The 23400-nt window shown below is 39.6% G+C and overlaps 1 protein-coding gene across 3 annotated transcripts in view; it reads left to right on the plus strand.

The window, feature by feature from the left end:
• The window catches only part of IQCH (IQ motif containing H), a 209745-nt gene that overhangs the window by 99449 nt on the left and 86896 nt on the right, over positions 1 to 23400 (plus strand). For all 3 annotated transcript variants that reach the window (XM_049613798.1, XM_049613799.1, XM_049613800.1), the window contains exons 10-12: positions 10065 to 10616; positions 11323 to 11389; positions 23261 to 23344. In XM_049613798.1, the coding sequence (XP_049469755.1) occupies positions 10065 to 10616; positions 11323 to 11389; positions 23261 to 23344 (703 nt within the window). The remainder of the gene's footprint in view (positions 1 to 10064; positions 10617 to 11322; positions 11390 to 23260; positions 23345 to 23400) is intronic.

Here is a 23400-nt window from a genome sequence, read left to right on the forward strand (position 1 = left end):
ATTACTCTCTTTAGTATCTCTCCAACACATGCCCTTGATCCTTATGTTAAAAAACTGTGATTATTTTACAGGTGAGTCAGCTGAACTATTTTAATCAGGCAACATGTGTTACAGTGACACCACCCCTCTAGTCTCACTTCCCCCATCTGTATAAGGAAGGGATTAGACCAGATTCATTTTCTACAGAACTTCCATATCCCCATAACACTCAATCCAAGACCCCCAGGAAAAGGAGAGAGGCCGAAGTGCCCAATAGGTGGGGCTCCAGGCCTCGCACACCACAGCAGCTGTGCTAAGTGTGTACCTGTTTAGCATCAGATTATATGGTTTCTGAACAAAGTGTTTCAAGTTTAAAAATATATACTCTGAAAACCAGCGGGGGGTGGGGGGTATCTAGGAGCAGCTTTAGGTTTAATGTGCCCTATCTACTAAAAGAAATAAGCCTACTTCTTTTTTTATTTTTATTGAAGTGTAATTAACATACAGTGTTAAGTTAGTTTCAGGCATACAATATAGTGATTCAACCAGTGTATCCATTACCCAGTGCTCATCACATGGGTACTTTTAATCCCCTTCATCTATTTCACCCATCCCCCCACAAACCTCCCCTCTAATAACCATCAGTTCTCTATATTTAAGAGTCTGGTGGGGTTTTTTTGTCTCTTTTCTTCGTTGGTTCATTTGTTTCTTAAATTGCATATATGAGTGAAATTATATGGTATTTGTCTTTCTCTGTTTGACATTACACCCTCTAGATCTGTACACATCATTGCAAATGGCAAGATTCTTTCTTATGGTTAAGTAATATTCCATTGTGTGTGAATATGAATATTCCATTGTGTGTATGAATATTCCATTCATTTCTTTGGGTGAATACACAGTATCATATGGTAATTCTATTTTTAATATTTTTGAGGAAATTCCATACCGTTTTCCACAGTGGCTCTACCAATTTGCATTCCCACCAACAGTGCAAGAGGGTTCCTTTTTCTCCACATCCTTGCCAACACTGTTATTTCTTATGGTTTTTTTTTTTTTTAATTTTAGTCATTCTGACAGGTGTGAGGTGATATCTCATTGTGGTTTTGATTTGCATTTCCCTGATAATTAGTGATGCTGAGCATCTTTTCATATGTCTGCTGGCTATCTGGATGTCTTCTAGAAGAAAACCTAGGTAGTAATTTATTTGACACTGGCTGTGGAAACATTTTTCTAGATATAGGTCTCCTCTGGCAAGGGGAACAAAAACAAAATTAAACTATTGTGACTACAACAAAATAAAAAGCTTCTGCACAGCAAAGGAAACCATCAACAAAACAAAAAAGGCAACCTATTGAATGGGATAAAATATTTGCAAATGATATATCCAATAAGGGGTTAATATGCAAAACATATAAAGAACTTATACAACTCAACACCCCAAAAAACACAAATAATCCAATTAAAAACTGGCAGAGGACATGAATAGACATTTTTCCAAATACGTCTACTTCTTTTTTTTATTTAAATTTTTTTATGTTTTTTAATTTAGTTTTTGAGAGAGGAGAGAGAGAGAGACAGAGCATGAGCAGGGGAGGGGCAGTAGAGAGAGAGACACACACACACAGAATCTGAAGCAGGACCCAGGCTCTGAGCTGTCAGCACAGAAGCCGACACAGGGCCTGAACTTACCGACTGTGAGATCATGTCCTGAGCGGAAGTTGGATGCTTAACTGACTGAGCCACCCAGGCTCCCCCAAATAAGCCTACTTCTTGAAGAGTGCGGTGTGCCTCCCTGGTGGGTTTTGTGCCCAGCACAAACCTGTCTCCTTTCTTGTCTTGCCCTAAAGGGTTAAAGAGAGGGCAGGTCATACTTTGGCAAGAATTAGAGAGCCCTGTAGCCTGGAGATACAAGATGAGATTCAGAAAGAAGTCTAGAACTGTTCTTTCCTCTTTTAGATTCACTTTCCCTCCTGAAACCTCATTTAATTTACATTCTTAAAGGAAGGAAAGGAAGAAGATTACAAAAACAGAAACAAAAACTGTGGCATCTTTTAAAACAATTTCCATTTTGTCTGATTCATTAGAAACTGCCACCCTCACTTAATGCATTTTTGGCATGAAACTTTCAAAGTGAATTAAAATTATACAGCTTTATGTGCAAAACAATTTTTTTCTTGCAAGAAGTAAATGACAAATTGTCTTTACCTCTCTTCATGACATCACCTAAATGTACATTGCTATTGCATGTGACTAGCAATTTTACTTATATGAACCAGAAAAAAATGTTAGGTTATCAGTAAGCCACAAAATAATCTTAATTTTTTTACTTTATCTTTTTCACTCATGAGAGTGTGATCTGATCATTCACAGAAAATTTGGGAAGTTCAGAAAGGAGGGAAAAAATGCCAAAGTATCCAAAAAAAAAAATTTCCTGTAATACCATAACCCTTTGGCATTATTTAAATTTTTGGCTTGGCCCACTATTGGTATCATACAGTATATTCAGCTGTGCTCTATCTCTTTTCTCCCAACAATTTATCATAAGCTTTTATACATATGACTTAAAAGTCTTTATAAAATGTTTTTAATGGCTACATAATATTCTGTCTTAAAGATATACCATAATTTTCTTAGCTATTATCCAATTGTTAGATATTAAATTATAAATGTCATTATTTATATTATTATAATAATATAATATAATAATATATTATATCATTATAATTATTTTATATTTTATTTATATATGTATTTTATATTTTATATTATAATCATTAATATAATAATTATTTTAATTATAATAATTATTTTAGTTATTAATAAGCAATTAAAAATTTCCTGTTATAAATCAAACTGCCATGAACATTTTTCATATTTGTACATAAATCTTTGTACTATTTAAGCTACTTTTTTTTAGAGAAAGAGGAAGCGAGAGCACGTGAGTGGGAAGGGTAGAGGGAGAGGGAGAGACAGAATCTTAAGCAGGCTCCACGCATAGCATAGAGCCCAACATGGGGCTCAATCTCATGGCCCTGACATCATGACCTGAGCCAAAATCAAGAGTTGAACACTTAACCAGCTAAGCCACCCAGGCAACCCATAAGCTACTTGACCATTTCTTGGTCAAGGGTATGGACATTTTCAGATCCAAGTGGTCTGCTGGTGTTTCAAAACTCAAGCTGTGAGTTTGCAAATAACTTGTATGATCACAGAACAGTTTTGTGCTGTAAATCCAGCCCATGTGGCTATGAATTTAAATTGTACTATTCACTCCTTCCTTCCTTCCTTCCTTCCTTCCTTCATTCCTTCCTTCCTTCCTTCCACTAATCTTTGTTCACCTTTTACCATGTGCCAGGAAGTGTACTAGGCACTGGGGATACAGCAGTGAACAAAACAAACCAAGTCTTTGCCCTCTTGGGACTTATATTCTGGTGAGGAAGGCAGATATTTAATATAATGTCAGGCAGTGATGAGTGCTATGAATGAAAATAAAGTGGAATACATATGTAGGTTTAGCAAATGTGAAAAGGTGGGGTGTTATAAGAATTTTGCAAGTATCTTTTAGCCATCTGGGATCACCAGACTTGCTATGTACACATTTTTCCCAAGAAAACTATAATGTCAAGCTTTACTTTGGTGATAACACAGGTCCTTTGGGAGGCTCACTCTTATTCCTTTACCCATAGAGAAGATGATGATGGTTCTTTTCTCAGGAATATAGGAACACAGGCTTCTTTCCATTCCCCTTCTGCCAGGTTCCCTGTACATATCCCTGGCAGGTTCCAACCATCAGTCATAATTGTCCTCAGTGGTCCTTATCTATGTCACATGCTCTCATAAAATATTAGAAAGGTAGCAGAAAAAATGAAATCAATGCAACAGTAAAATGAGATGGGTCTCTAGAAAAGGAAAGTTCACATTTGACATATACACCGTCTATTTTAAAAAAGTCTTCCTGATTTTGTTCTGTTTGATCTTCAACCAGAATTTGATCCATTGAGTGTTTTTGTTCCACAGGAACATTTTTTTCTCCTCAGAAAGTGTTTCAGAGTTCAGGAAGACTCGTTTGAATAAATATATCTTTCAAAGCGATTGCAGAAATTAGCCCTAGAAAATTGCCACTCATCCGAGCGGCCTTTACATACAATTCTCTCCCTTTGTATGTCTCTGCTCAGTGAATTCTCTGTTTTTGCCTTTTATCCTCTTTATAAAGCTTAGGGACTCTGACTCTCATTTTTAATTGACAGTTATAGCTTAAATGCAGTTTCTAGGTCTTACGAACTGAGAACTGTTTTGGGGGATTTGCAGACCCTGAAATACTGGAATATCACTCTTTGGGGTTCTCTCCCCGTGACCACCTGTACGTATAGTTGGTGTAAACAGCTCTTCCTCTACTGGTTTGTAAATTTCTAGAAAGAGCTTCCTATTTAAAAAATAGAGGGGAAAAAATCCCTAGGTCTTTCTTATAGTACATGAAATGACTCAATTGAAGATATATCTTCAATTTGCTGGCTCTGCTAACTCCAGGAGTTTATTAAACAACACATACCAATTAATAGGTCAGAGAGACCTAGGGTGTCAAAATCACTTTAAGTCAGAGACACTTAGGGTATCAAAATCAGAAGCACCTTGAATGATCCCCTAATGGAAACAGCCCACAGGAGAGGTGACTTCCCAAGGCCGTGTAGTAATGTGGTAACAGCCTAGATCCTATGTCTTCTCACTTCAAATCCCTCACTTTTCTTCCATGCCATGGTTCATTAGCATGTTCATAGGGGTTAGTTGAACAGGCCACTTTCCAAATAAGAAAGAAATAGCAGGTCCAGACCAGGTCAGCTCTGATGAAGGAGGTAGTAAAAGGAAGGTTGAACAAGGAGAGCACAGCTTGGTAAGGGGTCTTACAGGACGTTCTGGACAGTTAGGGCTTTGGGCATGGATGGTATGGGGGAAGGGAAAGGTGACTAGTTATGTGATCTTGGGCAAATCACCTAACCTCTCTGAGCCTGTTTCCTCATCCACACTAATAACCTAAACATGACTGGAGGTAAGACACTGTGAAAGGCTCTTTACACATATTATGATCTTCACAGCAACTCTGCAGGGATCTATCATTTTTAGAGATGTGAAACATTTAAATTCAGAGAGGATGTTGTCGTAGCTTGGACCACCGTAACAAAATGACATAAGGTGGGGGGCTTACACAACAAACATTTATTTCTCCAAGTTCTGGAGGCTGGAAGTGCAAGATTAGGGTGCCAGTGTGGTTAGGTTGTGTTGAGGGCCCTCTTCCTGCTCTGCAAACAGCCACCTTCTTCCTATATTTTCACATGACAGAGAAATCATCTGTCTTGTCTCTCTTCTTATAAGGGCATTAATCTCATCATGAAGCCTCCACCTTCATGACCTAATTATTTTTTAGAGGCCCCACCTCCAAACACCATCACACCAAGAACTGGGCTTCAACATACAAATGTTATGGAGACACAAACATTCAATCCATAGCAGATGGTAACTTGCCCAGGAATGTGTAGCAGACAGCGGCAGAGCTTGGACTCGAACCTAGGTGAGTCAGACTGTAGGGCCAAGGCTCGTTTCTCCGAGCCCATAATAGCCTATTGAGTAAAACAAACAAACAAACAAACAAACAAACAAAAAAGGCAAGGCCTTCATGCTCTAAAATTCAGGACTGTAATTATGCTGAATCCCTAAATCCTGATTAGGTCAGCTACTCTCTCTGAATATTATTTATATCTTTCAAATAGTGCTGACAATCTGAGGTACTGATATCTGTTTTGTACAAAGCTTAACACATTTCAGACTGTTAACAATTATTAAAGAACAGGCCAGACCAATGGCCTCCCTGGTTTTCAGGAAAGAATGAAAGTTCCATCTCTGAGAGTCACTTCACTCATACTCTGAATGTAAGCACTCAAATAGAGCCCTAATGGCAGGAAGAATTTATTCTTTTTCACACAACAGCGCTGCCAAAGCTAATTAATCATGGATATGTTTGATTTTGGAGAAACTGAACATCAGTTTATGGATTCAAAAGCAATTTTAGTCTGTCCTTCTAGGCAAATCCTTCCCTAAAGATGATATCCATGTTGGATTATCCCATATACTTGACCATTTACCACCAGGAGATCTTGGTTATATCTAATTTAGGGATCCTCAGATATGGTTTAATCCTGCATCCACATGCTGTCCACATGTGTGAAAAGAACATTTTTCATAAAGACATTCATCTTAGAAGTACATGCCTTTTTTTCCTAGAGTTTTTCATTGTGGCAGTTATTTCTAAAATTTAGGAGGTAATACTGGGCCTATCTTTTTTGCTTCCCACTTATAGCTTACCTGCATATGTAATCATCGTCTTGCCTTCCTGGGTTTTGTTTGTTTGTTCATTTGTTTTAAATTCAGAGTTCTGCCTAAATTACTGCTCCAGAAACTCTCAAAATTACCTCATTAGTAGTAACACTTTGCAGATGATGAAGAGCATTTCCCAGCTAGTCGATTTAGTTAGTTAGAGCAGGATGCTAAACAATGCCACAGGTTTGGGCCCTGGTGAAGGTGTGGCCAGGAGCTCAGGAAGGACCAGGAGAGCATGCGGATGGCATAACAGAGAGCCATCTCCACTAGAAGGAAAACAACATTGATATTCAGTAACATCATGTTGGGAGTACAGCATATCTTAAAAACAAAAAGAACAAAAAAAAAAGGGAGAAAGGGAGAAAGGGAGGGAGAAAGGGAGGGAGAGTGGGAGGAAGGAAAGAAAAGAAGGAAGGAATAGAAAGAAGGAAGGTAGGCGGAGAGAAAGAAGGTCGGTGACAGATAATTGCAGACAAGTTCATGGAGATAAATAGTAAAGGAAAAATAGCAGAAGAAACCGGAATCTGAAGGCTGGCCTGACCTTTAATCAGGGCTCTTATTCCTAGCAGGCTGTGAAGCAGCTTTGTCTTTACCTGCTCAATGGATCCCACAATGCTGATGCACTGCTTTAATTTGGGAAGCCTTCCTCTTGAGAGACATGTCTTTTCCAGCTCTAAGTGTGAAGTGCTCCCAAGTGTGGCATTCTCTGTGACAGATGTACTACAGTTATGCTTTAGCTGACTCCAAACCCATAGCTTCCCCGTGCCTGAGTGGTCTATTTGATGTCCAAGAGTGTGTTTCCTTGGAGAACAGGTCTTTACTGGAATATCATCCAAGAAGGTAGGGAGGTATAATCCCTTTGTTCTCAAACAGCCACTGTTCAATTCTGTAACCCCATTCCCAAACCAGGGCTATTCTTTCAAAAGGTCTGAAACTCATTTGCTGACGTACATACACGCCCCACACCTACACCATTTGAAGGCACTGCCTGAGAGAGACTGGAGTCCTCTTCTTTCAGAATCTTCTCCCAAGGTTGCTCCATTTTCATCGATGGTCCCAATTCCACATGAGTCTCTGTAAAGACAAGGAATTTCAAAAAGGGTTTAATATTTCCCAGGAAACCAGGTTCTTGAGCAATTGTCCCGTCCATAGCTGCATTTCCTCTAGAAGCCTCAGGGTCTCGTTAACAGGATCAAAAGTGTGACTGGCAGGACCAGCCAGCTGCAGACACTTCCATCTGTGATGACTGTCCGTGTCTGTTTGTCACTGATGAAGCATGCCCATTCTTCTCTTGACTCTAACCTTCCCACCATTAGAACCCATTCTTGAAGGAAGGCAGAAACGTGCCCACAGGCCATTTCTGTTGGAACCTGTGCCACTTGCCATGACTTCTCCTGCCAGCGCTGATGTCTGCTACACAAGGCATTACTTCTCCAACTCTCTCTTGCCCATCCAAGAATTCGTTTCTATCCACCAAACAGTTTACATTCTCTCTTGATGCCTTGAGAAGATCAGAAAGGGCTAGGGTCTTGGCTAGAAGACTTTTTCCATCATTCCTATGCCTGTCACAACTCTTAAGTTAAAAGTGTGCAAAAAGTTCACTGCCATTTAAAGTCTGCCTCTAGGGGCGCCTGGGTGGCTCAGTCGGTTAAGCGTCCGACTCTTGCTTTTGGCTCAGGTCTCGGCTCAGGTCGTGATCTCGTGGTTTTGTGGGTTCGAGCCCCGTGTAGGGCTCTCGGCTGACATCGCAGAGCCTGCTTGGGATTCTGTCTTCCACTTTCTCTACCCCTCCCCCACTAGTGCTGTCTCTGTCTCTCTCAAAATAAATAAATAAACTTAAAAAAAAATTTAAAGTCTGCCTCTAAAGTTCAAGGAAATCCCTCCTCTTGGACTTAACACTTGCTTTTCAGCATTTTTACCTGAGGTGGCAGTCTAATTATTCCACTGCCTGAGAAAAGAAAAAGAATTTGAAGTGTTTCTTTTATTTAAAAAAAAATTGTGTTTGTTTATTGTGCTACTACTATAAATGATCTCTTGGCTTCTTTTAGATAGCTTTCTGCCTTGACTTTGTTAATTGATACCAATTAACATTTGTTTAGTAGAGACAAAGCATGAACAATCTAACAGTTATACTCAACACAGTGCTGTGACATAATGGTTACTGATTAATTACTCGGGTCTTTTTTTTTTTCTTTGAGTTCTCTAAAAACTCTTCAAAATGCAGAGAACAATATAATCCTACAATTTGGTAAAGATTGGTAAATGGTGACATATTGAAGACAATCTATTCCTTAAATCCCTAAGCAAGAAGCAATCAGCACAGTAAGTTGATACCTGGCTTACAGAGGAGAAGGCAGAGCCTGAAATATCTATGCCCACTCTTCCCCCTCCCAGACCATTAGGAACATTTAGACCATAGGGCAGAGTGTCTGTTTTTCTAATGCAACAGGTTTCAATGATGAAATATAGTGATTTCACACTGGACACAGACACAACCAAAATTTCCTTTTCTTTATTTTTTTGAGGGATACGTGTGACATATATCACTGTTGTCACCCAAACCTCTTCGGATTTTATTTTCAATCACATCTATTCAGTTTTTTCATGCAGAAAAGTATAAGGAAAAAAACTGTCCATGACCCCATTCTTAGAGAACCCTCTTGACATTCAGAAGTAAATGTAGTATGTTTACATGACTTAAAATTTCAATCAGTACAGATGGGAGCAAAATGAAAAACCAAAGTCTTCCTTAGTTTTGTTATGAGATTTCAGATTCTCTCTACCTGGGGACAACTCCAGGTATGTCCCTAAGAAGATACGAGATTTAAGTAGAAAAGAACAAATGTCAAGAGAAACCTAGAGAGTGGCAAGGGTGAACACACACAGCATAACACTCCTTGTAAAAAAAAAAAAAAAAAAAAAAAAAAAACCCTCCTGGATCCTAACAGAAGGTGGCAAAAGAACTGTAAATCTGTAAATGTTGGAAAGTGACGACCCGTTAGAAAGTCAGAAGAGGCAGGACAGCTTGATGCACACATTTGAAGTTATAGTCAAGACTGCAAAGAAAGATTCCACCCTGCTTTTCAGGACTGGTGGATAACAGACGAACAAGAAAGCAGGAATATGATTCCACTCATGAATGTGTACAAAATGTAAATCGCAGAGACTATGGGTTGGCTGACCATATCAAAGTAAACTAAATGCATAACTTTTATATGATCGGTTTCCTTAAACAATTTTGTAACACTTGTATAAAAAACTTAATAGCTTTAAAAAAAAGTTAATGTTTATTTTTTTGAGAGACAGAGAGAGAGAGAGAGAGAATGAGTAGGGGAGGGCCAGAGAGAGAGGAAGACACAGAATCTGAAGCAGGCTCCAGGCTCTGAGCTGTCAGCACAGAGCCCGACGCGGGGCTCAAACGCACAAACCGCGAGATCATGACCTGAGCCAAAGTCAGATGCTTAACCGACTGAGCCACCCAGGTGTCCCAAAAAATTTAATAGCTTTGAGTAACCTCTAAGATATTCTTCTGTTGATGAGTTTCATGAAAAATCCTGGCCAGACTTTCCTATTATGACGTTTGTAAGTCAAAACTAGGATCCATCTCTTCCTAGCATTGAGTAATGAATGACGATGTGACAGTGTGTGTCTTGACAACTCATTTGAAAAGGTCACAATTATATTTCATCTCTGGTGACGCTTTCCTTCTACAGGCCATGAAAGTCACAATACCTTCTAGAGCTGTGCAATCACCATGGGAGTACGACTTCTCTATTTCTAATGGTGTCATAGACAGGACAGCCCCGGACTTCTCAGCATTCAAGGAACATTTTAATTTATCCTGGGGAAGTATTTTTTCTCTCTTGGAACACATCGAGAAGTTTCTCAGGGACTATGCAATACCAGAAGTTAAAATAAAAGGAAACAATTTGGTAGCCTTCCTTCCAGAGTTTGAGCTGAAGAATAAACTTACCAGATATGACTTTCTCTCACTGGTAGAGAACCCAGTTCACATCCAAATGATGTTAAATCTTCCGGGCCAAAGGTACAAGGGCCAAGATGGAAAATCAGAGGCTGCCATCAAGATCCAAGCCACATGGAAATGCTTCAAAGCGAGACAAATTTTCTTCATTTATCGCCAGCAGAAGTGGGCTTCAGGTGTGATTGCCATCGCGTGGCTCTTACATTGCCATAAGACCCGAGTGAAGAAGATCCTGCAGGAATCACGTGAAAGACACCTGGAGAATTTCCGTATTCGAGCCAAGGTACACAAGGCTGCCAGCTGTTAAGGCAGACCTCTTTTTCTAAACATTTCTTGCTTGAGCGATTGCAGTAAGTTGTCTCTTCATCTTCCCTTTCTCTCTCCAACTACCCTCCCCCTCAGCCTCTCTCTCGCCTTCCGCTCCTCCCCATGAATGATGCACAAACCCTACGTGTGTTTGTACATCATATTTTAGCCCTAACCAGGAATCTGGCTTTTGCACCTGTAAAATCTATTGCATTTTTTTCTATAGAAGAAAAGTCCCTTCACTTTGACCATGGTAGTTCTGTCAGAAAATCAATGTTTTAACTGTACTACCTTTTCTCCCTATATATACCTTCTGGCACTTTAATTTGCTAGGAAAAAAAAAAAAATCCTCTCTTGTCTACATTGCTGTCACCACTTTGTCAGAAAGTATTTAAGTTTGCAGACAGCCTTTTAATTAGTGCTCACAATTTCATTTATGTTTGCTTTCTCTTTTTTTCATTCATATTCTGTTAATTAAGTGAGCTGCCTCTAATCTTCCCCTGCCAGTAGCATCATGTAGCCACCTAATTAAATTAATTGGGGAAGATGTTTTAAGTATGTAATTAAATCAATTAATATAATTTATGCCTGGCTTAACTGTACAGTGGAAAAACAGCTGAAGTTTGACTAGATGAATCCACTACAGCTTCCTGTCACTGATCAATGCTCTTCTTGATTTTTAGCATCTGGCAGCCAACTGGAATCGCATCAGGACCTCCAGGAGGACTATTATCCATATCCCATCATTAGGTATAACACTTTTGCCTGCAAATCTATCAGCAACCTCTATTACCCACCACATTATGGCTCCTTGATTGAGTTCAAGGAAGGCCCCTTGTTTTATTCAAATTGGTCTCGGCAGGAAAATGTTCTCGACATGATGAGAGTAATAACACAGGGCCCTCGCTCGAAACGGCGTTTAATTTGGGGATTAAGCAAATAAAGTCATTATGTGGGGGCTGCTATTCAGTGGAGAGGTGATTTGCTGTAATTCGCTTTCATCTGTATGAAATGAACTAAAAAGTTGTATTTTTTCCCCCTGAAATAACAGATAATGTTTTCGATCTTCTTTAATGATAGAAGAACACAGGCTTGCGTGTGTTGTTGCTGTTACGCCAATAAGCCAGGATATTGCTTGTACACTGTTTTTAATCAAATGTGCAGTCAAAATGATAAGCTACATTCTCTGAAATTATTTAGTTCTAATTACGAGCAGATGGGATGCTTTATTTGCACCTAGGGCGCCTGAGCAAAAGGAAATGCTGTGTGAACAAGAATAATTAAGAAGTTGAATAGTGTTTTTTGCGCTTAAATAATCTGCAGTTTCATGTTAATTAGCACTAATGTAATTATTTAATTACATTTATGAATTGGGGAACTTAAAAGCTGTTGTCTGCAACACAGTGGTAAAATAGGTATGCCAAAATGACATTGGGAATCTCAGAAATCTGCACAGGAAGTTCCTTTAAAACATGAGCTGCTGTCAAAAGGTGTGGGGTGGTCTGCCTCCTTATTTTTGTTTTGTTTTGCTTTTTAACCTACCTGGTGTGTTAAAAATTTCCTGGGTGAGGCCAAATGTCCTAAGCGGACTTGGGAGTTTTGACAAACAGCAAAACTCATCACATCTGCATCTTATATACTACTGGCTCTTTGTTAAGGCCTTTTAAGTAGAGCGATGCATTAAGTAATCTATTGTAGTAGAATTCTAGGTTGTAATTTATTTGTGCTCCTGTGTGAGTATATGTGTTTGTGTACCTATGTACAGTATAGAGCATTTAACACATTCTAACAGTAATACAAAAAGCAAAAAAAATTTTTTTAATTATTATATAAATATAATTATCTTTTAACTTAGTGAAATATTAGTAGTAATAAAGCAATGCAAACTTTCCTAGAATCTAGAGTACTTACATCTAAGTACTCCCAGAAAAGTTCAGAAGGTACTTCAGTTGCACAGTCTTGTAGTTTGGGTCTTTTTATGGCTCGCAGAAGAAATTAGTTCCTCCTCAGGATGTAAGTGAGGTAAAACAGATCTGAATTTCATTCCAACTTGGGCTTTTGTTTTGGTGGGACTAGTTTTGCACACAAAATTAGTCCACACTCAGAAATTGCACTTGTAACCGATTACAACCAGAGAGGCTAATTGCAGACACAATCAACAGACTTGAGTCCTTGGAATAAGGTGCAAGAGCCTTTCGCTTCTGCAATTGTGGACCTGACCTGATATTACGTGGGAAATTTTGTTGTAGTTTCTGTTTTATTCAAAACCAGAAATAAGGGCCCATGGATGGCTCAGTTGGTTGAGCATGTGATTCCTGCTTTCTGTTCAGGTCATGATCTCATGGTTTGTGGGACCAAGCCCCACATGGGGCTCTGTGCTGACGGCACACAGCCTGCTTAGGATTCTCTGTCTCCTTCTCTCTGTGCCCTCCCCAGCTCGCACACATGTGCTCTCCCTCTCTCTCTCTCTCGAAATAAATAAATACACTTTAAAAAACCCCGAGAAATAGAACAAGCCGCCTACTTTGCAATGTTGATAGCATGAAGGTATTACAGTCACGATTTCCACAAACTCCTTCCCTCCACCTCTGACCCTTCAAAACCCCGATGCAATCAGCCCTGCAGAGAAGTCTGATAGAAAAGAGCCTTCATCCAAAGAGGTAAAATTTTGAAAATAATGAGCAATAATCTAAACTGGGTAATAAAAAATAATTTTAAATGAAAACATTTTAAAACTCCAAAAGGGTTTGCTGCATATAGATTAGGTAGAAAATAACCTAGTCAAAAACTTGAATTGCATTATTTTAGATATGATATTAAAACTAGCTTTCAGGGTGCCTGAAACTACAGCGACTTCAGCTCAGGTCATGATCTCCCAATTTGTGGGTTCGAGCCCCGTGTCAGGCTCTGTGCTGACAGCTCAGAGCCTGGAGCTGCTTCAGATTCTGTGTCTCCCTCTCTCTCTGTCCCTCCCCTGCTCACGCTCTGTCTCTTTCTCTCTCAAAAATAAATAAATGTAAAAAAAAAATAAAATAAAAAACTAGTTTTCTTCTAGAAGACATATTCTCAGTTTAAATAAACACATAATAAATCTGAAAGTCTTTCCTATTATAGTAATTTTTGTTTGTTAACAACATAACCCATTTTTTAAAACTTTTTTTTGAATGTTTTTATTTATTTTTGAGAGAGAGAGAGAGAGACGGACACAGAGCATTGAAGGGGTGGGAGGGGACAGAGAGAGAGGGAGACACAGAATCCGAAGCAGACTCCATGAGCTGTCAGCACAGAGCCCAATATGGGGCTTGAACTCATGAGCCACGAGATCATGACCTGAGCTGAAGCACCAAACAGAATAACCCATTTTAAAGTTTATTTATGGGGCGCCTGGGTGGCTCAGTCGGTTAAGCGTCCGACTTCAGCTCAGGTCACGATCTCGCAGTCCGTGAGTTCGAGCCCCGCGTCGGGCTCTGTGCTCAGGTCATGATATCATGGTCTGTGAGTTTGAGCCCCGCGTCAGGCTCTGGGCTGATGGCTCAGAGCCTGGAGCCTGTTTCCGATTCTGTGTCTCCCTCTCTCTCTGCCCCTCCCCCGTTCATGCTCTGTCTCTCTCTGTCTCAAAAATAAATAAACATTTAAAAAAAAATTTAAAAAAAAAAGTTTATTTATTGGGGCTCCTTGGTGGCTGAGTCGATTAAGCATCCAGCTTTCAGCTCAGGGCATGATCTTGCAGTTGGTGAGTTCAAGCCCTGCATCAGACTCTGTGCTGGCAGCTCAGAGCCTGGAGCCTGCTTCAGATTCTGTGTCTCCCTCTCTCTCTGCCCCTCCCCATACGTGCTTTCTCTCTCTCTGTCTATCAAAAATAAATAAAATGTCAAAAAATAGAATAATGTTTATTTATTTATTTTTGAAAGACAGGGTGCAAGCAGGGGAGGGGCAGAGAGAGAGGGAGAGAGAAACCCAAGCAGGCTCCATGCTGTCAGCATAGAGCCCAGTGTGGGGCCCCAGTCCACGAACCATGAGACCATGACCTGAGCCGAAATCAAGAGTCTGATGCTTAACCGGCTGAGCCATCCAGGCGCCCCAATAACCCATTTAAAAAAAATGCTAATCATGCATCTTCTGAGAGATAAGAACAATCACATATATTTTTTTCAACTAAGCATTTAAAAGGCCCAATCACACACTTTCACATGAGAAGAATACTTGGGCTCTGATCAAATAGTATTTGTTTCTACATTTAATGCTTTAGGTTTTATAAAATGACCTGTGGCTATTAAGTTAAGTTTAAATAACGTTAACCTGTCACTTTGAACTTATTCCACAGATGTAATTCTCAAACCTTTCTTTAGAAGGTTTAGAATGATTATGGTGTACATTTTTGTGAACCCCACTCTCCCTGTGAATACTTGAAGATTTTAGCTAGTTGCAACATGGCCACTTTGTCTCCTGCTCCAAGGACTTACCTATACAGTTCATGAAAACAAAAGTAAATAAAAGTGAAGACCATTTTTCTCTAAACACATGCCCCTCTACCAAATCTATTCAATGTAGTAATTTTGTTTTCAGTGTTGGGAGGGAATCACTAGTCAAAATCAGTTGGTAGGCATATAAGATTCAGGTAGGCATTTAACACAAGTTACAGCCTTGTCCCCTTTTGCTCTTTCCATAGGAAATTTGCAATCAATTCTGGTGTAGTGTTAGCCCTAGAAATAATTACACCGTGTTGCTAGCCACTTGGGGTTGCACTAACTTGTTTGAACCCTCAAAATTAAATATTAGTAGCTGATCACTGTACAGTACATTGCAGTTATAAGCATTTGGTTGTTTATGCAGTTTTGCACCCACAAGAATAATTGCATTCTCCAAACCAGTGATCACATGAAGGCCGGCCTTTCAGTAATGTTTTTGACCACAAAATATTTATCAAGTATTTTCAAGTCTGTGGCTTGATAATATGAACATTAAGATAATTACATATTGCAGAGTAACCCCTTTGAAAGGAGGAGCTAAGAAATTTGATTGAGGGGTGCTTAGCAGTCTCAGTTGGAAGAATATGCAACTCTTGATCTCGGACTCATGAGTTCGAGGCCCACATTGGGTGTAGAGATTACTTAAAAATAAAATCTTTAAAAATAAGTAAAGAAATAGGGGCACCTGGGTGGCTCAGTCAGTTAAGCATCCGACTCTTGATTTCGGCTCAGATCATGATCTCGTGGTGGTGACATGAAGCCCTGAGTTGGGCATGGAGCCTGCTCAAGATTCTGTCTCTCCCTGCCACTCTGTCCCTCTCCCTCTCGCATTCACTCTCTCTTTCTCTCTCTCAAATAAATAAATAAATAAATAATCTTAAATAAATACATAAATAATAAAACTTAATCGACTGTTCTATACTTTGAGTAGTATTCCTAGATGTAACAAAAAGTTTTAGCTATTTTTAACAGACAGGAGAGGTGGGATGCTGTTGGTTAACTGTCCGGAGAAACTGATCAGCCTTGTAATTTCCTAAGATGATAAAAAAAAAAACACAACACCTCAGTCTTTCCATAGAATATAGGCTAATCTCTTAATTGGATATTAGATATTTTTATCATTTTTATTAATGAAATACAATGAAATACAATAATATAACAAAATAATCTACTATGGTTTACAGCAGGAATAGAATACTAGGGTCTATTTTAAGCAAAATCTATCTGTCAAATGAGAAAGAACTGCAACAAAGAATCCTAATTCCTCTAGAAAAATCAGAGGTCTAAATAAAACCTACAAACTAATTCTGCTTCCAGTTTCTTTGGCTGAGTTACTTCCTCCACTTTTAATTTAACCCCTGTGCTCCTTTATTACAGTGTATCATTTGGTGCTACACTTAAACTCAGTGGCATTTTAAAATCTATTGACATTAAATGAGATGTGCCACGTCTGCAGCTCTGATGCCGTGAGCAGGTATGAGGCACCTCCAGCCAAGTAAACCCCCCCGTGATGATTTTCCTCTCTCACTTCTCTCCCTCCTTTAAAAGAAAAATAGGGAATTATTGAGGTGGGATTTTTCTCTTTTCTCTATGTAATCTTTTATTTCATCGCCAAGTGATTTAATGGCTAAAAGGAATCTATATAGTTCAGCTTCGTTTTTTCCTCTCTGTGAATCACTTCAGCAATGTATCCTTGGAGCAAACACAATTCGTGGTCTCCGAGATACTCCCCTTCCATAAAGTTGTGGATTCTGTTTTTGTGAGTCTCGTGAAAAAACAACATCTTTCTGCTGATCTGCACTGTCATGGAAGCCTAAAAGATAGAACTTACTTTTGTGTACAACTGACCCTACCCCAAATTGTCATGAGACAGTAGATCCCTAACTCCACTCCCTTCTATCGAAAGACAAGAACTAGGGGTCACTTCCTTTTGTGAACAGGGGCAGGGTAGAGGACCACAGCTAAGAGCATTATAGCTGAAATCACATTTTTACTATGCCTCCAAGCACATTGGCGTCCTTCTAGTTTCTTGAGGTTTTTTTTTTTTTTGAGTGGACACCTCAAAGACATGATAGGCTCTGCTCCTTTCACCTCAGGGCTAGGAAATTAGGACTTTCAATCAAATCTTCATGGTCTTCAATGTATATTTTGGCAGGTAGTTATGGGAACCACAGTTCAGCTATGGAATTGCTACAGTAGGTGCTTGACACAGGTGTACTGCCGAGATCTCCCAGATAGAAGTTCGCCAAAATACACACAGCGTTTGAGATCAGGAACAAAGTACATTTAGACTTTCAAAATTCCTTTACAGCCTGAATTAAAATGAAAACACATGGTATTCATCCAACTAATCCAAATCAACACTCATTCATTGGTTGGACCAGAGTTGGCCCCGTGACCCTGTAATATTAAATCACACAGTTGGCCTTGAGCTATCTGATGTTGTACGTGAAGTACAGAAACAGCATTGAACTGAGTGTCAGTCAGTAACACTAGCTCATGAGCTTTTCGTGAAATGGAGTACTATTAGGATATGCTCTGAAAAGAGTCTTGTATATACTAAGATAAAACTATACTCTTTGCCATTGCCTTCATTCTCATGAAAAAAATATTAAAATGTTTGCTCAGCAGCCCTCAAACTTACACTCGTAACAAGTATTGAGAGCCCTAAAAAGCACTGGTTACATAGGTTATATGCATCAATACCACACTAGAAACCAAGACTGAGAATATTTAAAAATATTTAATTTACTTTCAAGTAACAATAAGAAATCCATCACCAATGTAACCTAAATAACATAATTTTGTTAAACAAAGCCTTTATTTTCCCAAACAAAAAAACTCAATGAGAAGAGTTGCACTAGTTAACAAGTTTGCAAATCTCTTAATAGAACATAGTTGGATTCTCATATCTATTTCTGTATTCATCTGTTGCAATATGTTGTTTTGACTGAAGCATATGAAGAAAATCTGGCCCTACGCAGATAAGTATTTGGAAAAGGGAAGACTATTTTATATGTTTTATAGCCTTTTCAGATAATTGTGTATATTCTGCTTTGATTTTATACCAAAACTCAACAGTGAATGGCAATTTTTATGTGAGTTACAATGTGGAATTTGAAATTGTATCAATACTTTTTTTGTATTTTGTGAGAGGACAAGACTGAACAAGGTAACCATCATCTCAGTATTATTTGGAAAATAGTTTTGACCTTCCAGAACCACTGAAAGGGTCTCAAGACCTTCCATGGTCGCTAGACCAGGCTTTGGACATCACTGGCTTTAGCTGCATGCAATGCTGGCCCTCCACTGATAAAGCCGTTGATAAAAAGTTCGAACAAGAGAAAGTCTTCACTCTTTTAAACAGGAGACTTTCAGAACCACACAGAATCCATCTGGCCAGGTTAGTTTGAGAATGTTTTCGACACTCAACAAATATTTAAGCACCTCCTATGTTTTCTATGTCACCATCACAAAATTACCTAATCCCCCTTAGCGGTCCCCCCAAGACAATGCTCAGTTTTATTTTCATCAATCTGGCACTGGATATACTACATACATACATAAATAACCAGCTAGGCTCTCACTGTACGTTAATCTCTTATCTCAGTAGCTTGTGCTCTCACACTTACACAAGTAATTAAAACCTGGGTATAACCATAATGTCTAGATCACATTTCTCTGGATGACTGCAGTCTGCTAATGGATAATTGATTGTGACATATGTCACATGTTCCCTGAAATTTTTACAGTTAGACTACCAAAGCTGGATGTTAACTTTTCTTTATGAATTGGAGTAATTCAGGACTACCTCTATAACAATGTCACTTTTGCTCAGCTCGCATCCAAGTATGCTTTCTTGAATGGAAGAGAAAGGGATGGAGTTATCGCTATTGCTGTTGTCACCTGATATATGCCTGTAGGAGTGTGTGATGCATGTGAACATCACACAGCACGTGTTTCAAAATGGGGAAAAGGTTGAGAACTTCTGCTCCAGTCCATCAAATTGAGGCACGGCTGACTACCATCTCAGGCCAGGGTGATTAGATAAATGACGACTTGGTAACTAGAAGTCCATTGCTAACCCCTTCTCTGCCTCGGGGACCCTGGAAGGAATATGTCTTGGAGACAAAAGGAACTAGGAGTCAACCACAGGGTGATAAGCAGGCTGTTCAAGAGTATGTGCTCTAACGTAACAGTAGAGGCCTGTCAGAGGCACACACCGGTCCCAAGGAGGCACAGTCACTGAGCACGGCCTCACTCATGGGTTTCTGTGGTTTCTGTGGAAGAAAGGCCAACTCCAGCAGAGCCAGTTCCCTGGGTGCAAAGAGGCCATTAGCATCATCTGATAGGAGTTTGTGCGGGAGTGGGGATAGGGAAGGGAGAGGAGACAAATGAAGGGGTGAAGGTGGAGGGCTGATGGCCAGGAACCATTGATGAGCGTCCTTGGCTCAATAGACCAAAAGTAGTCGGGTAACTTCAAAGAGGTGTCTCTCAGGTATTCTCCTCTGGAGTGAAGCAGAGGCATAACATTTTGAGAAATGACGGAACACTCTGTCAAAGAGGATGGCCATAAGGAAGGAGGCTGGGTCCCTCTCTAAAGTGATAAGGAAGAGAGAGTTCCCCGTTATGCCAGTGCTGTTGCCTCCTGCGCTGATGAGGACCCAGAAAAGGCTAGAGGTCCCACTCACCATTCTCTGATCTCCCCCAAATTCTCCAGATCAGAGAACCCATTTTATAAAAGTTGAAAGGGAGGCAACGTATTCGTTTCCTGTCACTCTCTAACAAGTTCCCACGAGCTTAGTGGCTTCAACAATAAAAAAGTATTCCCTTAAAGTAATAATTCTTTGTTCAGAAGTCCGAGAGGGGCTAAATCAAGGTATTGGTAGGATGTGTTCCATTCTAGAGGCTCTATGGGAGAATCTGTTTCCTTCCCCTTTCCAGCTTCTAGAAGCTACCCACAAAGGAGTGAATGAAGAGAGCCGTTGGCCTCCTTCTTCCGTCTTTAACACCAGCAACAAGCATCTCTCTGTGCCTTTCTTCTATGGTCACACCTTCTCTGACTCTCTCCTCTCCTGTTTCCCTCTTCTACTTTTAAGAATTTTTGTGATTACATTGGATCTAACCAAATAATCCAGGGCAATCCCCTTATTTCAAGGTCAGCTGATTAGCAAGCTTAATTCCATTTGCAACTTGATTTCCCCTTTGCCATGTAACCTAACGTATTCACAGGTTCCAGGGATGAGGACACGGACATCTCTGGAGGGCCATTTTCTGCCTGCAGCAACAATTAGAAATAAAAGTGAGAGAAGAGGCAAAGACTTTATCCCTTCTGGAGATCTCTGCTCACACCTGATGAGTGTTGCCTTCTTTCTTCTTTTATGCAACCACATTTCTGCAAGACCTAAATATGTCCTGTCCAAACTGTATAGTAATGTGCAAGTATATATGATCTTGGACAAGAGGCAAGACACTTAAAGTAGATGGTGTCTCAAGGCTCCCCCAGTGACCTTTGAAGTACCATGTCTCCGTAGATTATATTCTCAAGTGTTATGTTTCATCACCTCCAAGCAGGTCTGCTGAGCTCCCCAACGCCACAGCATCCTTGCTGATAGCCACTGGTTAAGTCACTATTGTATTTAATATATGCACTATCAGCATCAATGAGGGTTTTTCACCCAGGGGTCAACACATGTACTCTGTGGGTGTACAAGACATAAGGATAGGGGTGCCTGGGTGGCTCAATCAGTTGAGCATCTGACTTTGGCTCAGGCCATGATTTGGCAGTTCATAAGTTTGAGCCCCACTTTGGGCTCTGTGCTAACATCTCAGAGCCTGGAGCCTGCTTCAGATTCTGTGTTGTGCTCTCTCTCTGCTCCTCTCCCGCTCTCTCTCTCTCTCTCTCTCTCTCAAAAATAAACATAAATTTTTTTTTAAAAACGGGGTGCCTGGGTGGCTCAGTCAGTTGAGCGTCCAACTTCAGCTCAGGTCATGATCTCGCAGTTTGTGAGTTCAAGCCCCACGTCGGGCTCTGTGCTGACAGCTCAGAGCCTGGGGCCTGCTTCAGATCCTGTGTGTCTCTCTCTGCCCCTCCCCCACTCACACTCTGTCTCTTTCTCTCCTTCAAAAATAAACATTAAAAAAAAATTTTTTTTTTAGTTTTTTTAAAGACGTAATTATAAATCTGACTTAAAAAAAAATTGACTCCCAACTTCTGCTCTGGGGATGGCAACAGTCATTACATTGTATCTTGTCCATGTAGAATGGTCTCTTGCTTGTCACAGGATTTGTTGTTGCCGTTGTTATCGGCTTTGGAAGTATGTCTATCCCCCATAACATCAAAATACCTTATGTTTACACAGCATTTACAAAATGTCTTCATATCTGTTACTTCATATGATCCTCTATAACAACGTTCTGAGATTGCTTTCAGTTCTTTGAAACAGGTGTATTGGTAACCGGTTCTATCATAATTTTTCATAGACATTTTATTACGCATTCTGATCAATGGTAACAGAGGTACCAAGTCATTTGTTGGAAAACTGACCTCCAGCTCTTGGTTGCAACACAGACTTACTCACTCACATGCTGCACGCGCGGCAACAAAGTGATCAGACATCCTTTATATTTTAAATTGGACATCATCTTAATGAGACATCTCACACTGCCTTTTATCTTTACTTCTGAAAGGAAATGCATTCATGGAATGCTCTCAGGCACTTTTCTTACTCATACTTTATCCTTTAGGCATTTTTCCTGCCTTCTTATAGTTTTGATATAGGAGTTACTCACAATAATCTTCCTAAACAGTTATCTGAATATCAACAGAATTATACAATATGCAAAATCCTACAATAAGTTAAAACGATCACACATCAAGACAGCATTGTTTGCAGCAGTCTGTATTAACTTTCATATGTGGAATGAAGTTCCCGAAACTACTTCAGAAATTAATAATTTTTCAAAAATAAGTCACCTAATTTGTCCTTCTGCCTCTTTAGTTCTTAAGTTCATCTGCATAAAGCAAACGGGAGACTTTAAGATGAATTGTAAACTCATTTAATTTCCAGACATTGTCTGGTGTTTAAACACTGACATCAAAGCAAAGAGCCAATTATCAGAGTGCATTTGATCTGAAGCCCTGTTGCCTGAATTGATATAGTTTTCCTTATGCCGAAAAGGAAATCTGTGTCACATCTCAAAGATGCAATATTTAAAATCACTTTATCTATAGCAGCTTCACTTGAAACATGTGTTTGGGCTCACTAACCACAAGGAGGCATTGAAGCATCTCTTCAAAATGTGAAAAGCAATTTTACTTAAAAAAAAAAAAGTTGCACCTACAGTTGCTGAATTTCATATAAGCAATTATACCTGCCTGTGAGTACGCACGCCTTTTAAGTTCATGTTTTGAGCCACTTATTTTTTTAACCCCTGAAATGCCAGCACAAAGTGTTGCCGCCATTGCATCTTTTGTGAAAGATTTTTGGACAACGGTAATCCATACGCAATTTTCTCCTGCTCTGTTTCCAGTGAACATGAAGGCCAGCCACAGGACTTTTATTAGTACTGACAAAGTAACTGCATTACCCTTTATTGCCCTTTAAAAGGTTCAAATTTCTTTTGACCCGGTGAGCAGAAGTATATTTCTTAAGTATTCAGAATTACTTAAACACATATTCCTGACAGCAAGGGGTGTCTCTGAAATCTGTGTGTCAGTTTAGAATGATTTTGGGGACACATCTTCAAAATGCTCCACAGAAAGCACAAGTTAAAAGAGCCAACATAGTTTTGTTTTTGTTTTTGTTTTAAACCCTGAGCAATAATTTTCTTCAATGTTGTTTTGAACCTTCACGTTAAACATCAGAAATTTTCCTCATGTTTTTCTGATCTTGATTCCCGGTGATTTTGCTGGTGTTGAAAAATATGAACTCTTCTCTTGCAGAATATGCTGCTTAGCACATCTTCCAGAATAATGCTTAATCCCCTGAGAAGCAAGGATCTCAGTCTCAGGAGTTAGACTGTGTCTGCAGGATGCTGCAGAGAAAATTCTTTCCTGGAAATGTGGACTGTGACATTTGGAAATCCTAGTGTGCCATTTTGCCATACTGACTTGCTCTTTCTGCGTTTCGACACCCTGTTTGTCTTTTAGGATATTCCCAGCCTGTGCGACAAAATATTGACGACTTCAACACAAAGCAGAACATGCAGCTGGGGAGGCTGTGTGACATCTTAGGTACAGTAAATACTTTCACGCAAATGACTCTTTGGAATGTTTATCAGAGGATGTTG

Source organism: Panthera uncia, assembly GCF_023721935.1.
Source record: "Panthera uncia isolate 11264 chromosome B3 unlocalized genomic scaffold, Puncia_PCG_1.0 HiC_scaffold_1, whole genome shotgun sequence".
Classification (NCBI taxonomy): Eukaryota; Metazoa; Chordata; class Mammalia; order Carnivora; family Felidae; genus Panthera; species Panthera uncia.